At 40.8% G+C, this 18,511-nt stretch overlaps 1 protein-coding gene across 1 annotated transcript in view; it reads right to left on the reverse strand.

Annotated features, from left to right (window-relative positions):
* Nucleotides 1-1,835: 1,835 nt before the first annotated feature.
* Nucleotides 1,836-18,511, reverse strand: part of Lrrc63 (leucine rich repeat containing 63) — a 35,770-nt gene continuing 19,094 nt past the window's right edge. Inside the window, exons 6-8 of the mRNA XM_035453113.1 lie at nt 14,943-15,026; nt 3,205-3,444; nt 1,836-2,076 (exon numbers count right to left, since the gene is read on the reverse strand). Of these exons, the coding sequence (XP_035309004.1) occupies nt 1,836-2,076; nt 3,205-3,444; nt 14,943-15,026 (565 nt within the window). The remainder of the gene's footprint in view (nt 2,077-3,204; nt 3,445-14,942; nt 15,027-18,511) is intronic.

An 18,511-nucleotide genomic window follows, 5' to 3' on the forward strand; every position in this document is an offset into this window, starting at 1 on the left:
GTACTGGTCTCCCCGACAGCATCTGGGGTCGATGTGCTCTCCCTTGTTCAGGCCAACTGTTCCTGTGGGTTTCTCCAACCTGGTACAGACCCCTTCGTTCTTCATTCCTCCCTCCCTTCAACTTAATTCCCGATTTCGGCTCAGTGTATATCTGTGGATGTCTGTCTCTGCTTCCTTCAGCCACTGGGTGAGGGCTCTAGTTCCTCGGTCAGTCGGCGGAATGGACTCATGACAATTTCTAATTATATGATAGCAAAGACTGCAAGCTGAAATGTAAACCAGTTCATTTCATTATATTTAATTATCACTATTTCAGACTGAATTAACAGTGTGTCCACGTGCACGCGCATACACATATGTGTACGCGCATACACATACATACACACACACACACACACACACACACACACACACACACACACACCCATGACATACATGAAATAGTTATGTGATATTTGAAATTATTTTATCAAAATGTGTGTTCACCTTTTGCTCAGGGAAACCCCTGGACAAAAACCAGCTCTGCTGGGCTGTGGAGAAACCAAAGGATGGAGGAATGGTTCTCAGAAGCTGGATGAAGAGAGTGAGGAAGATGGCTGTTTTAGTTACTTTTCTATTGCTGTGATGAAACAGCATAGCCAAGGCAACTTATAAAAAAAAGTGTTTTGGGGGGCTTACGGTTCCAAAGGGTTAGAGTCATAATTGGAATGAAGGCATGGCTGCAGGACAGCTGAGAGTTCCCATCTCCAACAGAAAACAGGAAGTAGAGAGCTTAATAAGCCTGGCACATAGCTTTTGAAACCTCAAAGCCAGCCTCCAGTGACATGCCTCCTCAAACAAGGCCACACCTCCTAATCCTTCCCAAGCAGTTCACCAGCAGGGGACCAAGTATCCAAACATATGAGCCTATAGGGCTATTCTTAGTCAAACCATGACACCTTCTTTTGAACAAAATAAAATCTTATACATTTTTTTAAATTAATTTTATGTGTATGAGTGTTTTGCCTGCATGTATCTATGTACACCACATGCATGCCTGGTGCCCTCAGAGGTCACAAGAAGGCATCAGATCCTCAAAAACTAGAGTTATGAGTGTTTCTGAGCCGCCATGTGGGTACTGGGAACCAAATGTGGGTCCCCTGCAAGAGCAACAAGTGCTTTTCACTGCTGAGCCATCTTTCTGTCTTCCAAAGTAAAGTTCCACTTTAGATGGACACTACTCTGCAGTGCCATTGTGTGAGTTCTGCTTTCTTGTTTGGCTATCATCCAAGGCTATAGTAAATTCAGTGCTGGCCCATGGCGTTAGTCTTAGCTTTGTGGGCTAAAAGCCAAGGTAACCACTGAAGATTGTACTAGTTTTCTAAGAGGCAGGGAAACCAATTAAAAAAAAAATCGATTTGGAATTGAATCTTTTATTCTCAAAAGAAAACCAATTGAGATGGTTTGTATACTGGATAGGTTTTCACAGATACGCACAAACTAACATTGGATAACTTTGTGGCCTCACGCAACAGACAGAGTTCTCTGTGATGGCTTCAAGCTGCTAGCCTGTCATTGATAGACAAGATGTAAGATGTAGCCCTTTCTGCAAATGTTTTGAACATTTTTTTTCCTTACTGTAAACATGTTCTCCAGGTAATTCTCAAGATCCTCAACGAACTCCAAAGGTCCTTTCTAGTTCCCGAGTCACAGTTCTGCAATGATTCCTAACAATCAGATGTTCATGAGGAGGGGGAATCACAGAGAGAACTCAGGGAAGAAGACCTGTAGGTCTCCACATGGAAAGAACCTGTGCTCCAAGAGATGAGGCACTGCTACATAAATGTTTGCAGATTTTACAAATAAAAGGATATATCGCTCACTCTTGTTTCTCTTACCCAGTCATTATTTAGAGGGATTTTTCTAGAGGGAAAACCTTCTAAAACAAAACTGCTTTTCCTGATCTCCACAAAGCAGGGAGGAGAGCAGACATGGAACATAATAGGAACCCGTGATGCTCCAAACATATTACAGGATCGGATGATGTGATAACCTTCACCAAACTTGGGACCATGGCACCAGTCACACCGGGATGTGCTGAAAAGAAGAAACATCAAGTGGATATTTTGGGTTTCTACTAATGTAAAAATTAACGCTTGGTTTTTATTGAGCTTGCATCAAGATAAGGCACCTACTGTTAAGTCAAAAATTTAAATCCTAATACAATAGCACAACAGGTTAAATATGTGTGCATGGAACCTGCTTTCTAACACAAAAGAATATGTGTACAGTGCATTACAATTTAAAAGTGAAGCTGGGATCCTCCTCTTCTTAAATGTAAGCCTTTCTGAATACTATGCAAGCACACTATCACTGAGCCATATTGTTATATCACAGTGGGGGTCAGTAGCAGGGCAACCACTCACTGATGGCCAAGAAGCATGGTCTTAAAGGGCATGGTCTCCCAGGACCTGTGAATCTTTCACTAGGCCCCACCTCTTAAAGGTTGTTAATCTCCCAGTAGTAGCACCTTGGGGATAAGGACTTTGTCACATGGTTCTCTAAGGGACAATCAAGATCAAAGCTATGCTATGTATCTCTTTATTGAGTCTGTATTAGACTTTTATATATTCCTGGGAAACCATTTTACTTATGCATACTATAAATATTTGTACAAACTCTACTCCCGGCAATAATGATGGTGAGTTCCTTTACTTACAGAGGCAAAATAGTTATATAACATCTGAGTGGGACCCTAAAGACCCTAGTCTTGGGATTAGGTAACAAAGTGCTAATTGCTTATTGATTCTGGATGCAAAAAAATATATATATTCCTAATCTACTCCTGGTATTTCCCAGGGCAGAATGGAGCAAAGCATACCCCTTGAGACGAAACAATTTTGGAAAAGAATCACTTCTGTGTATTTAGTAATTCATAGAAGAGGTTTAACTAATGGATGCATAGATACTGTCCACCATCACTGAACTTTAGAAATAACTGGAGAACGTTATAAAATGGGACTGATTTAGAGTACCTGCAAAGCAAGAATAGGTAAAGGAAGAACTTTATGTGTGCACGTGCGTGCGTGCGTGCGTGCGTGCGTGCGGCGTGCGTGCGTGCGTGCGTGTGTGTGTGTGTGTGTGTGTGTGTGTGTGTGTGTGTGTGTATTATAGTGCAATTCTTAGAAGTGTGCTTTGATAAAAAGTATGTTTGAAATTACTCACCTTCTTAGACACCTTCGAATTTTCTTCGGGATGGATTTATAAACTTTATGTAGATTATTTTTGACAATGAACAAAGAACAGATATGAGTTAGTGATAGGGGCTTATTCAAGGAATACTCTTTCCAAAAATGAGAAATAGTGAACGTATTATTAAATTGGAGTTTGATCAAATTAAGCTTTAAAATCCCAGGTGGAAAAGAAGTCATGTAATTCCCGTCAACAGTCAGTTTCTCGAGTGACCTGTACAGAAGAGAAACCACATTTTACAAGCTAAGAATGCAATTTGTAATAGTCACACACCTTCCTGCACTGGTGTTCTTGAAACCTAGCACCACAACTGGTGGCAATAAAATACCTATTTTAATATTTTCTTAGGATCAAGAGAATTTCCTTATGAAACAACTGAGCCAATATATCATTATGGAAAGAAGCACATTTGTGTGGACAGGACAGCTGATGCATACACGTGGGATCTTTGCAAACATCATCACCGTGGAAAAAGAAATAGTCACATATGCAGGAAAACTAAAAAGTGTTATACCACGTAAGCACAGTGTGGTGCCCTGCAGAAAAAAATTATGTTCAAAGACAAACTAAACATCAATAAATGTTTTTCACTCATGCCTAATAAAAACAGTGAAATATGTAACCTCAAAATATACTGTTATGCTATGCTTTGGCTCCTCGGCAACTTGGTCCCCTCACTGTGCACTGCGTCAATTGTTTCTAACAATCCTTTCCCTTTATGCAAAGGGAATGAACGTAATGGATTTTTTTTTTCTCATTGCCTCAGTGGCATTTCCTGCAGTCATTTATCTCTTTCCTAAGGAGTGCTGAAAGTAGACAGAAAAGTTTCTGTAAATGAGAGACATACAAACACCAAGTCATCGTCAAAACGCTCTACAGGGAAACAAGCCTCTGGATATTTGAGCAGGTGGGAGCTTCCAAACTCTCCTGGGCAATCTAGTCTCACACACCCTTTGTCCCACATTGGGTTCTCTAATGGTAACTCTTGCTGACAAAGTAAAATATGATCAGAGTAACAAACAACAGGGCAGCTCTTCAAATACAGCTTGACTACTATTCTTCTTGTGGCCAGCTGAATGGGAGACAAACCTCAAGCTCTGATTTTGTCCTGAAAGACAGATGGACACAATCATGTTCCTCTGCAGGCAATGCAAACCCAGGGGTCCAGAGCAGAGAATTGCTATGATCTGAACATTTACACTCCTATATGTTTTGTTTATTGAAATTTTTCATACAGTATGGTTTGATCATATTCCTTCCCCTACCCCAACTCTTCCCAGATTCTCCCACCTCCCTGCCCTCCCATCTTTATCTATTTCTATTTAAAATATACACAACACACACACACACACACACACACACACACACACACACACACACACACACACACACACACACACACACACACACACACACACACACACACACGCACATACACACACACCAAAAACTACAAAGATAAAACACAAAAGTGCCCAAACAAAACAAAAGCCCCATCCACACAAACAAAACACTAAACAAACAATAACAACAAACGTGGAGTTCATTTGGTGATGGCTAACTAATCACAGGCATGGAGCCTGCCCTGGGGTGTGGCTACTATATTCAGTGAGATTCCATTGGCAAAAAACTTGAGTTTTCCATGGACAGAATGTATCAGTTGCAAATAATTATTGGTTAGAAATGAGAACCTACATGTACATCCCTCTCGGTGCTAGGACCCTGTCTAGCTTGAACCTGGGCAGATAGCCCATTTCTGTGAGTTCATCACATCAGTCCTGCTGTGTCTGGAAGACACAATGTCCTTGGAGTCATCCAGCATCTCTGGGTCTTACAATCTTTCTACCTCTTCTTCTGCATAGATCCCTGAGCTTTGAGGGGTAGGGTTTCATGAAGACATTCCACTAAGGACTTAGTGCTTCAAAGTTTCTCACCCTATGTACACTGTACAGTTTTGGATCTCTGTTTCAGATCCAATCGACTGCAAGAAGTTTCTCTGTTGATGGTTGAGCAAAGCACTGATCTACGTCTATCCAGAATGTCATCACAAGTCATTTTATTGCTATGCCCCTTTAGCAGAATAGTGGTATTTGGTTTTACCTAAGTCCATAGCCTATCTAGTCTTAGGTTCTTGTTCAGTTTGGCAGCATCAGGTATGGGTTTCATTTCATAGAGTAGACCTTAAATCCAAGCAGAAAATGACTGCTTACTCCCATAACATTTGTGCCACTATTATGCCAGTATATCTTGCAGATAGGCCACAGTGTTTGTAGGGGGTTGATGATTACTTTTATCCTCTGGTAACATGAAGAGTACCTTCTAGCACCATAAATCCTAGTTAGTAGGGATGAAGCTTCTAGATAGACACTAGCTTGACTTCTCCATGATCCATGAAATAAATAAGCATTGTCTTCAGCAATAGGCCCTTACCATAAGGTTATGGAAAGTAACCAATAACCATGGCCATAACCTATAATATTTGGGAAGGTTCCATGTGACCCTTTGGCCAATGGCTCAACAAGATGTCACCCATTCCTGGCATTGGACATTTTAACTGGGGGAATAGGATGTCTAGGGGGCATTGTCTCCCCCATTATTTGATGAGTCCCTATATATACAGATTCCTTCTATATATGTATATATTTTATGAAGTTTCTACAGTAACAAGTTTCCATATAGTTTTTCAAATGACCTTTAGTGTTGCTTGTTCCTCCCTGTATTTCCTCCATTACCCTTTTCTTCCATCCACATTCCTATTTAATCCTCCTAGTTTTTCCATTACCTTTCCATGGCATTATCTTCTATCTTCCCTTTCATGGGAGATAATCTCCTCCCAACTATTCCCTTATTAGGTACCTAACATTTGTGATTATTTGAATTTTAGCATGCTTATTGAAAGCTTAAGAGCTAACATCCACATATGAGAAAAAACATGTATACAATATTTGTCTTTTTGGCTCTGGGTTACCCATTCAGGATGATTTTTTTTCTATCTCTATCCATTTACCTGCAAATTTCATTATTTCAGTTTTTTTTAAAGATTTTATTTATTTATTATGTGTACAACATTCTGTCTCCATGTATGCCTGCATGCCAGCAGAGGGCACCAGATCTCATTACAGATGGTTGTGAACCACCATGTGGTTGCTGGGAATTGAACTCAAGACTTCTAAAAGAGCAGCCAGTGCTTTTAACCTCTGAGCCATCTCTCCAGCCCCATTTCAGTTTTCTTAACAGCCCAGTAATAATCCATCATTGTAAATGTGCCACAGTTTCATTATGTATATTCATCAGTTGATGAATGCTAGGCTTTTTCCAGTTCGTGGCTACTATGAATACAACAGCAATGGACATGGATAAGCAGCTATCAGCATTAGCATGTAGAGTCCTCTGGGCATATGCTCCAGAGTGGTCTATGTGGATCTTGAGCTTTAGGTGCACTGGTTCCCAGCTTCCTGAGGAAAAGCCACATTGGTTTCCATGGTGGGTATACCAGTTTGCACTCCTACCAGTTATGAATACTGTTTCACTTTCCCCACCAGCAGGTACTGTCATTTGTGTTATTGATCTTGGCCTTTTTGACTGGTGCCAGATGGAATCTCAAAGTAGTTTTAATTTTCATTTCCCTGGTGGCTAAGGATGTGAACATTTAAGAGTTTCTCAATCATTTGTGTTTCACCTTTTGGGAAAGTTTCCGTTCAGTCCTGGACCACATTTTGTAATTGGTTTGTTATCTTGATATTCAGGATTTTTTATTTGTTTGTTTGTTTGTTTGTTTGTTCATTTTAATTCTTCGTGCATTCTAGACATTAACTCTCTATAAGATATATAATTGGCAAAGACATTTTCCTATTCTATAGGCTGCTGCTTTGTCAGGATGATGGTGTTGGTTTTCATAAAGAAGTAACTGGATTTCATAAGGTTCTAATTTATTAATTTTTGGTCTTAGTGCCTGTGCCATCAGTGTGTTATCCAGAAATCCCTTTCCAGTGCTATTCCCCACTTTCTCCTCTGTCAGGTTCAGGTTAGGTCCTAGTTAGAGTTTCTGTTGCTTTGATTGAACACCATGACCAAAAGGCAAGGTGGGGAGGAAAGGATTTGTTTGGTTTACACTTCCATCTCACTATTCACCATCAAAGTCAGGGCAAGTGCTCTCTTACAGGGCCAGGTTCTGGAGGGATACTGCTTTCTGGCCTGCTCTCCATGGCTTTCTCAGCCTGCTTTCTTATAGAACCTAGAACCACCAATCCAGTATGACACCACCCACGGAGGCTTGGGCCCTCCCTCATCAATCAATAAGGAGAAAATGCCGTAGAGATGGATCTTCTGAGGCATTTTATCAATTGTGGCTCCCTTCTATCAGATAATGCTAGCTTATGCCAAGTTGACACAAAACGATCCAACACAGGTTATGGGTTCCTATGTTGTGGCCTCTGATGCATTGGGAATTGAGTTTTGTACAAGAAGATAAATATGCATCTATTTACATTCTTTTATACGCAGTCATCCAGTTACAAGCATCATTTGTTGAAGATGCTGTCTTTTCTCCAGTGTGTATTACTGTTTCTTTGTTCCTTTTGGTGGATTTTTTTTTCCTATAATGACTATGTAGTGTCCTTCCCTGCATCTTCTGGTTAGTTTGTCTTGTGTCTACTTTGTCAGGTATTAAAATAGCTATACCTGCTTGCTTCTTTGGTTCATTTGCTTGAAATATCTGTTTCCACCCTTCTGCCCTGAGGTGACACCTATTCTTCAAGGTGAGGTGTGCTTTTTGGATGCAGCAGAAAGATGAATCCTCTTTCCTAACCCAATCTGTTAGAATAACACCTGACTTTTCAATGGAAACTCTGAAAACCATAAGGGTGTTATTCTAATGGGCCTGCCTTTATATGTGACTTCTTGTTTTGGTTTGTTTATTCCTTACAGCTTATAGTATCCTTTTTGGGTTATTGTTCTGTTCTGTACAGTGAATGATTTGATTATTGTGTGTCATGGGGAATTTATCTTCTGATCCTGTCTATCTGGTGTTCTGTATGCTTCTTGTACTTTGGTAGGTATTTCTTCTTCCTCCTCCTCCTTTTTCTTTTTTGATTGCAGGAATTTTCTTCTATGATTTGTTTAAAAATATTTTCTGTGCCTCTGACCTGGGTTTCTTCTTCCTTTGTATCAATTACTCATAGATTTGGTGTTTTCATAGTCTCCCAGGATTCCAGGATATTTTATGCCTGGATTTTTTTTTAAAAAAAAGAGTTAACATTCTCTTTGAGTTACTCATTTATTCTACCTTGTCTTCAGCATGTGCAATTTTTTCTTTCACGTCTTGTAGTCTGTTGGTGTTGGTGAAGCTTACCACTAAGGTTTTTGTTTGACATCCAAGTTTTTCATTTCTAGTTTTATTTCAATTTGGGTTTTCTTTAGTGATTCTATTTCTTTGTCAAATGCTACTTTAATGTCTTGAATTGTTTTCATTATTTCATTCAACTTATTCTTTCCGTTTTTCACAGTCTTTATTAAGAGACTTTCATATGTTTTTTTTAAGTTTCTTTAACATAGTCATAATTGCTATTCTGAAGTCCATGTTTTGTGCTTCATCGAAATTGATTCTCTCAGGGAATGCTGCAACAGGGTTGCTGGCTTTGGAGGAGACACATTGTCTTAGATGTTTATGCTTGTGTTTCTGCACTGGGATCTAGACATCTGAAGTTATGACTGTTGAAGTGTTTCCTTTTTTTGTTTGTTTGCTTTTTGTTTTTTCTCTATTTAGACACAGTGTCATCCTTTGATTTTACTGCTTACTTCCATTCTGCTTATACTGATGAATGGGAGGAGATTACTATTTCCATGCCGAGTGCTATTCTATGAAGTGTTTCTTGATGTAAATATTTGGTCATGTTTTGTTGGGTAGGTATTCTGTTGTTTGGTTCCTGTTTCCCACTCTGGATCTTCAGCAAGTGTGGTGGGTGGGGTCCTTGGTAGAGCCTGTCTTTGCGTGTCAACGTGTGACACAAAGGAATAAAGATGGGCCAGGAGAAATGGTTCAGAGGGGCAGGAGGACAGAGTTGGGGATACCCTGGGTCTGCACTGAGATGTGGAGTGCCCAGGGAATGGGGATAGTGAAGGAGGGGCTCCTGCATGCAGGCTGAAGCAAGAATAAATCTGGAGAGACCATAATGAAAGAGCCAGTTAGAACCCTGTGTCTGTACCAGGAAATGGAGGTGGGCTGGGAGGAGGGCTCCTGGCAACAGTAAGAATGCCTCTACAGACGTACAAAGAATGCCTTACTCCCAACCTATCTGGAGGCAGAGCCTTCAGGAAGTGACTAGGTTCTGATGGAGAGCCCTCACAAATGGGATAAATGCCCTTATAAACAAAGCCGTATAAAGACCTCCTTCTTCCCTTCTAGCCTGTGAGGTGAGAATAAGACAGATGAAAGTGTGCTCTGCCTACCCTTAGGGCAATGGGCAAGTGTTAAGCATGGTGAAGACACTTAAAGTCAGTGTTGGTGTTGATGATGTCAATTTAGGTGTGTATTGTGAGCGCTTCTCATCTTTGTGTTCCTTTAAGTAAAGATATTGGGAGCAGGGAAGTTTGACTGCTTAGCACTTACTGTCCTGGCTGCCTGGATCAAAAAGACCAGAGTTTAAACAGATAACCCCACACACCCTTGTGCCAGTGCCAGCAGCTGAACATTCCACACACTCTGAGAAACTACACCATGATCTCAGGTGATGGCCATAGTTTAGGTGCAGATTCAACCAGGACTGTTTAAAACAGTTTGTTGTAGATAATTTGCTCTCTCAAGCCTCAGTGATTTCTATGCCAGAGAGGGAGCAATTCCCACAGTGGTGCAGCAAATCAACTGCTGTGTCTGATGCTAAGGGGCAAAGGTGTGATTGTCCCAAATGTCCCTTCTTGGACCAAATAAGAGGGCGCTTGAGCTCTCTCAGTGAGTCCACTTCGAAGAAACCTTCCTATGTTTCCTCTCATGAACTTAGGCCATTAGGTCTGATATTGATACTGTGATGGCTAAAGAAACCACTAGTTTCTATGGATTTTATGCTAGGCATCCATCTTGGTACCCACTAGTAGTTTGTCTCTGACTGACTCCAGTTCCCAGAAGATATCTTCTCAACAATGCTGCCTCAGTGACCCCCACCCAAAAATGTATTGCTGGTGACTAACCTAGGATATGACTGACTGCTTTTGTTTGTTTCTGTAACTCTCTTTTGCAGAAACCCAAAGACTGCTCTGAGTTGCCTTAACCACTTAACTAATTTTTGCTTGCTTGCATAGATATTGAAGGTCCTGTGGTAGTAATCCCCTTTAGACACTTTTCCTTATACCCCTCCTTCATAGCAGTTTCAAATTTGGCTCAGAGACTGTCCATCCTGAAAGCAGATAATCAATAAATCTTTTAATTATGATTGGATTAAGTCTATGGTCTTTTCCCAAGGTTCACAAACTCCACAATATCAAGTCTCCCTTGGGTGAAGTTTTCTTATTTTTAGTAGTGTGGGGCCAGCAGAGTGGCAACTCCAGAGCAAGGGGGAGGGTGGTGGGAGGAGGGAGATGGCAAGAGGGGATGGAGATCTGAGATGAACCCTGAGAAAATTTATAAGAAACCCCAGAAGAGAAACTTTAGACTCTGGTCAACAGAAGTGTTCTAGAGAGAAGTCTCAGACTTCAGCCCAGGTTGCTGTAACCCTGTTGCTGGCTCCAGGCTGAGGAACCCTGATACCTGGCCTACCTGGAAAATGCAATGCCAGCCAGTCAATGTCCAGGGAATCCTGACTCCCTAAGCTCACTTAAGAGCTGTGACATTTGGAAAAGGAAAGGTAACCCATAACCAATTAGGCAAGCTCTGATAAGCTCCAAAATAAAGTGGGGGATGGGGAGAAAGAGGTGGGGAAAGACAGTATCCTGAACACATCACCAACAAAAAGCGTAAAGTAATGAGGTTTGAAACAAAATGGCTCCCAAAGAAAGTGGCACTGTTAGGAGGCATGGCTTTGTTGGACTAGGCGTGGCCTTGTTGGAGGAAGTGTGTAATTGTAGAGGTGGGCTTTGTGGTCTCATGTGTGCTTAAGCCATGCCTAGTAAAAAATGAACACTTCCTGTTGCTTGTGAGTCAAAATGTAAGAACTCTCAGATCCTTCTCTAACACCATGTCTGCCTGCATGCTGCCATGCTGCCTGCCGTGATGATAATGGACTAAACCTCTGAACTGTAAAGCAGTCACCCCAATTAAATGTTTTCCTTTATAAGAGTCATGGTGTCTCTTCACAGCAAAAGAAACCCTAACTAAGACAGAAGTTGGTACCAAGGACGGGAGTATTGCTGTGATAGGCCTGACTATGCTTTTGTTTGTTTGAAGGAATATGGAATTTGGGACTGTGGATTAGAAAAGCAGTTGAATGCTTTAAGTGCTACTTTATTGGCCATACTAGCAAGAGCATGGAAGAGAGTGGCGCTGAGTATGATTTGAACTGTGGATACCTGGATCAAGAGGTGTCAAAGGAGACAGATGTTAGTATGTGGCCTAGAGACTGGACTTGTGGATATTTTGGTGAAGAATGTGGTTGCTTTTTGCCTGGTACCTGAGGCTAACGTGAAGAGTTTTGGGTTAATTCTGCTGGCAGAATCTCAAAACATCCTAGTATAGTCTCTGTTGCGTGGTTACTAGTGTTAACTCTGATGAAGATTTATAATGAAAAGGAGCAAGCTGAGCAAATAAAAACATAAAATGTACAAATTGAGAAAAGGGGCACCAGGAAGTGGAATAGAGCTAAATCTTGTGTTCAAGGAGATAAACAGATTAAAAAATGGAATAAAGGTAGTGGTGTCCTTAGGGCAGGATCCCACCCAACTTGTGAAAAGGGATTAAAGAAAAGCTTAGAGCTGGGTGTAGTGGTGCACGCCTTTAATCCTAGCACTCAGAAGGCAGAGGTGGGCAGATCTCTGAGTTTGAGGCCAGCCTGGTCTACAGAGCAAGTTCCAGGACAAGGACAGCCAAGCTCAGGCAGTGAAAGAAACATGAAAAAAAGAAATCTGGTGAAGATGTAATTAAACAAGGGGGCCATGTTCTAGCCCCAGCAAGCAGCAGAACTTGGCAGCTTTGGCCACACGGTCTGACTTTAAGGATAGAAGGAAAGGGCTATAGAATTTGCCTCAGCAACTAAGGAAAGTCACTGAGATTAGACCTGTGTCTAGGTTGTCCCTTAATGAAAATCCAGAGAGGCCATTGCATGAAGCTGCGAAGTTGAGGCCTGTGTTGCCTTGGAGACCAAAAGATGTAGGAGAAGCCCGAGGCATGGGATACCTGCAAAGAGAGCTGCTAACAGGGAATGGAACCAGCCCCAAAGAAAGAAGTATGCTGTAGTCAACAAAGCTGAAAAAAGGTGGGAGATCTAAAGAGCGCTTTGACATGAGACATAGAGATGCAGAATTTGGAGTTTGCACAGCTGGTTTTTGGTCTTGCTTTGTTCCAGTATTTCCTCACTATGCTCCCTTCCCTATGTTTTGGAGTGGTAATGTATATCCTGTGCCATTATATGTTGGAAGTATATGAATCTCATTAGAGATTTTGAACTTTGGACTTTTAAACATTGCTGAGACTGTGATAGGTTGTGGGGACTTTTAAAATTGGACTGAATGCATTTTTAATTATGATATGGCTACAAGCCTTTGAGGGGCAGGAGTGAAATGTGGTGGTTTGAAAGAAGATGGGCACCCAGAGGGAATGGCACCATTAGGAGGTGCGGTTTTGTTGGAATGAGTATGGCCATGTTGGAGGAAGTGTGTTAGAGTGGAGGTGGGCTCTGAGGTTTCATATATGCTCAAGCTATGCCCAGAGAAGAATGACCACTTCCTATTGCCTGTGAGTCAAGACATAAGAACTTTCAGATCGCCAGGTCCGCCTGCATGCTGCCTTGCTTCCTGCCATGACAATAATGGACTAAACCTCTGAAACAGTAAGCCAGCCCTAATTAAATGTTTTCCTTTATAAGAGTTGCTGGTGCCATGGTGTCTCTTCACATCAATAGAGATCATGACTAAGACAAATAAATTTAAAAAACTGAACTGTATCTATCATAACCACATAAACAGGCTGGCTTCTCCTAAAAACATATAAAGACTACTACACAAGACCTAAAAAATTTGGTAGAAACATTAAAATACCCAAGGAAGACATTTTCTTATTTTGTTGAAGATATGATTGTGTTCCAGAAAACCAATCAGGCAGTGAGAACTAATAATGGAATTTGGTTACATAACTTGATTTTTTAAAATCTAGTGTAAAACAGTACATCTTTTCTATTCTGTATTGACCTTTACCAGCTAATATTGGAAATAAGAGAAATATTATGTATAGAAACACAATTTGAAATACTTGGAGACAGTCATTATGGAAGTTGTGAAGTGAGTCACAAATTTTCACGAAGGACATAAAGTAAAATTCCAGAGGCTGAAGAGGCAGCTCAGTGGCTAAGAGCACTGACTGCTCTGGTTAAGGACTGAGTCCCAGCACCAACATTAGCTGGCTTACAACTGCCTGTAATTCCAGATCCGGGGAATTCACAGCCTCTGGCTTCCCCAGGCACCTGTCCTCACAAGCATACAGTCTCACACGTACAGATACATAGCTTAAAATAAATTCTTTTAAGAGATTTGAGAGGTTAAGAGTAGAGAATATCCTAGCTTTTCGTTTTATCATTTATATTTGTGTGTGTGTGTGTGTGTGTGTGTGTGTGTGTGTGTGTGTGTGTGTGTGTGTGTGTGCAGTGCTCTTGGAGGCCAGGCATCCAATACTGGAGCTGGAGTTTCAGGGGGTTTGTAAGCCACCCAGTGTTGATGTTTGGAACTGAACTTGGGAGCACAGCAAATGCTCTTAACTACTGTGCCATCTCTCTAGCCCCTATAGTGTGTTTTGAAATAGAAAGTAAACACTGTCAACAAAAATTCTGTATAACTCAAAACAACTGTGATTAATGTGTCAAGTTTATGTTTGTGTGTGCTGAAGGAGGAACGGGCAATTATATAAAATAATCTTAAAGTTTATGACAATCCTGGCATACTAGTCAAGAAATAATTACTAAAAATATCTTCCCTATTAGTCATTATTGTAAATTCATAATAAAAATAAGACACAGAGCCAGGCGTGGTGGCTCATTGCTTTTGAACCAGAACTTGGGATGCAGAAGCAGACAGATCTCTGTGAGTTGGAGGCCAGCCTGGTCTACATAGTAAGTTCCAGATCAGGCAGGGCTGCTTAGTGAGTCCTTGCCTCAAAAATAAAAAATAGGACATGGATGAATTCAGGACTTATTTAATTTATAAAAGAATTTGACTATATATATATATAATATGTATGTATGTATACATGACATATATGTATTTAATATATATTCAACATATATGTATATGTTGAAATGTATAAGAGCTATATATACCCACACCAAAAAGTTGACAAAAATAGCTTGTTATTCTATTAAAAGGTCACCATATTTTATTTTAAAAAAATCATTGGAAACATGTCTTGAAGACACTATATACTAGATATTCTGATGACATTTAAAAAATGAAGTCCATGATTCACATATTACATTCTTTGACTGAAACAAAGGAAAAGAGTAGGTTCTTCATCACTATCATTACCAAAACATTCTTATTGGGACAGATCATTTTCTGGGTATCTACTACTTTGCAAATACCTGAGTCTCTGGATTTCATTTGGAATATTATAAATTTCATTGTAGGAAACATCAAGTTCCTCAAGAGAATGCAGGAAAAATAACCTTAAATAGAAAGAATAGTTAGTTGTAAACATGACTATTCCTTGTCACTGGGAATTATAACATCTAGAAATTAAACATTTTCCTAAGACACTGAGAGTTACTTCAACTTCTTTTCATTATGGGTAGAAGACATTCCATGAACACCTCTAAAAGTGATTCTTCTGTCTGTGAAGATTGCTTGGAGATAACTGGAGTGAAAAAAAAAAAAGCTTCTCTTAACAAAAGATAGCTAAGAACCTTTTATCATCTGAAGGTTTTTCTTGGTTTCTGTGTTCTTTCCCTGCCTGAATTCTGGGTAGCCAGAAACAGAGGCACCAAAGCCTCCCATGGTTCAGGAGCCAGAACTCCAGTATCCAGATGTGGGAAGAATGAGGTCTTTCTGGAGGCTTCACTTCTCCAGGCTCCCAGGGTTGCTTGCAATGCTCGATTTCCCTGTCTTGTAGGAGTATTTGCCTCTGACTTCACAGGGTCTTCTCCAAGGATACCAGTCACTGGATCTAGGGACCACCCTCATTCAGAATGACCCCATTTAATTTGAAAAATTCATTTACATATTCTAATTACAGTAAGGTCACATTCTGAGATTGCATGTGGACCTGAACTTCTGAGGGACTTTGTTCAACCCAACTGTGTTAAGACTTTCCTAGTGAAAAGCCCTTGTTTTTTTTTTTTTCCCATCAAGTGGCCAAGGTAAGAACTAAAGGATGCAATGGCTCTATAGTACACAACTATAGCACCACCAGTGTGTCTCCTGGGGGATACAAGTAGAAATGGTGTCTTGAAGACTGGAATTGAACATCTAAGTATGATACTGATCACAATCCCTGGGAATCCTCCATTCTGTGTGTACTGTTCTCAAAAGCCACCTCTTCCTTCACAAAGGACATGAACTATTCCTTGCATGGTTTTTAGCTAAGGCATCCTGAGCATAGGATGTTACTAACTTCCCACTATTTCAGCATGGCAGATGGAGATTTCATGACCCCACCCTTGATTCCTTTCACTGCTTACCTGTCACTCCCCATCCCACACTGCCCTGTGACCCACCACTTATTAGTTACTGAAGGAACAGTTTCTGCGTATCTCCAAGCACTATACAGCATCTGCCCAAACTTGACTCTGGTTATTGGCTCCTCATGTTTAAAATCTTAACCCAGGTGTTGCCTCTTGCACAGTGCTCTCTCCAGAATCTTTTCAACTGGAAGAACCAACACTTCTGTGTGTCACTTAACCTCTCTTGGCCCCTGTCCCATTGTACAACTCTGAGATTCTGGAGACCAGAATTCCATCTTCTATTTCTATCTATCCAACATCTCACAAAATAAATCAGAAATGAAGGAACCCCAGTAAATCTAGACTCCTTTTCTCTGAGAAACTGGTGGTATTGACTAGGGAGATGTATGATAACCCTTTGCAGTATAGTCATACCCAATTTCTTTTTCATCTCTGTGAAGAAAATGTTGACACTATCTACTCTGTGTTTTCAATTCAAGATCATAGTGTACTTTTTTTTTTTTTGCCTCCATGATTTCCTCTCTGCCTCAACGCATCATGGAGACCTTCCCCTTCAAACTTCCTTCCTCACTATGCCATCATCCCAACCTCCAACTCCTGGGACTCTGCAGGCTAGTCTGGGCAGGGAAGCAGGTAGGCTGACAACAGATCTTCACTCTCCCTCTACTCCTCCAGTCTCATTCCCAGCTCTGTAGAAGACCACCACTGTGGCCTTTCCCTACTCTCTGCCTCCATTCCCAGGAAACTAAGCAGATCCTGGTGGAGCAACCTGCTTTCCTCCTCCCTCCTGTGGCCTTCCCCAGCCCATCCCCATTCCTAGGTGTCAGCTCCCAATGTCTGGAAACAGATTTTACCCGGAAACCCCAGTGACCACATCTATCAGGATTCCAGCAGAATTTACTAGCAGGCAACACAAAGCTACCACATTCTCCTAAGAACCAGAGAGAGGCAACAGAAATCAAGGGGAAAAAAAAAGACAAGACCAGATATCAGCGCCTACAATTACAATCTTCCCAAACCCAGAAGTCTAGATGTCAGAGTAAAAACACAATCAGTAACAGCCGGAACAGTCCACCTCCACCAGGCTCAGAAACCCTAACCACAGAAAGCCCCGAGTATGGCAACCAAAGCTGAAGCACAAGTAAAAGACCTTAAAACAACTTCTATGGATATGTCATAGGTCATATGACAGAGGAGAATGAATAAATCTCTTAAAGAAATCTATGAAAACACAAACAGACAGTAGAAGGAAATGAATAAAACAGGTCAAGATCTTAATGTGTAAACAGAATCATAAAGAAAACCTAAACCTAGAGAAATGTAGATGTGAAAAACTTAGGAACTTGAACAGGAACCTCAGAAGCAAGCAATACCAACAGAATACAAGAGATGGAAGAGAGATTCTCAGGCATTATGGACTCAACAGAAGAAATGAATACAGGGGTCAATGAAAAATGTTAAACCTAAAGAAACTACTGGGACAAAGCATCCAGGGAATCTGGGACATTATGAAAAGACCAAATCTAAGAATAATAGGAATAGAGAAAGGACCCAGGTCAAAGGCCCAGAAAATATTTTCAATATCATAGAAGAAAAATGTCCTAACCTAAATAAGGAGATGCCTATCAAAGTACAAGGAGCATACAGGATACTAAGTATATTGGAAGAGAAAAGAAACTCCCCTTGACACATAATAATCAAAATACTTGAATTTATGCAACAAAGAGAGAATATTAAAAGCATATTACTTGGAAAAAGACCAAGTAATATGTAAAGGTAGACTTAATAGAATAACACCTGACTTCTCAAAGAAAACTCTAAAGGCCAGAAGGGCTTGGACAGATGTGTTACAGACTCTAAGAGACCACAGACCCCAACCCAGACTACTATACCCAGCAAAACTGTCAATCACAATAGATGGAGAAAATAAGACATTCCATGATAAACCAAATTTAAGCAATAGCTGTCTACAAATCCTGTCCTGCAGAAGCCTAGAATAAAAATTTCAATCTAAAGAGTTAACCATACTCAACAATCAACAAACACTGCTTATTGATGTCTCTCAACATCAGTGGTCTCACTTCCCCAGTGGTGTCTGCCTGCAAGATGTGATAGTACAATGGAAGCACTAAGCTTGTAGGGGTAACCAACCAATACCTGATTTGACTTAAGGCCCATTCCAGGAGATGGAACCTAAACCCAACACTACTTGGGTGGCCAAGAACCTGAGACTAGATGTCCCAGGGACCTGGGGTAAAGACAAATACTACAGTTCTACTGAAAGAACATGGCAATAAAATGACTCCTAATGGTATCATGCTATACTCATACATTAGTTTCTTGCTCAACCACCATCAGAGAAGCTTCCTCCAGCAGTAGATGGGAGCAAATATAGAGACCCACAGTCAGACAATATGCAGAAAATGAGAGACCTTGGAACACTCAGCCGTAAACAGGATGCCTCTATCACA

The sequence above is a fragment of the Cricetulus griseus genome, assembly GCF_003668045.3.
Source record: "Cricetulus griseus strain 17A/GY chromosome 1 unlocalized genomic scaffold, alternate assembly CriGri-PICRH-1.0 chr1_1, whole genome shotgun sequence".
NCBI classification, from domain to species: Eukaryota; Metazoa; Chordata; class Mammalia; order Rodentia; family Cricetidae; genus Cricetulus; species Cricetulus griseus.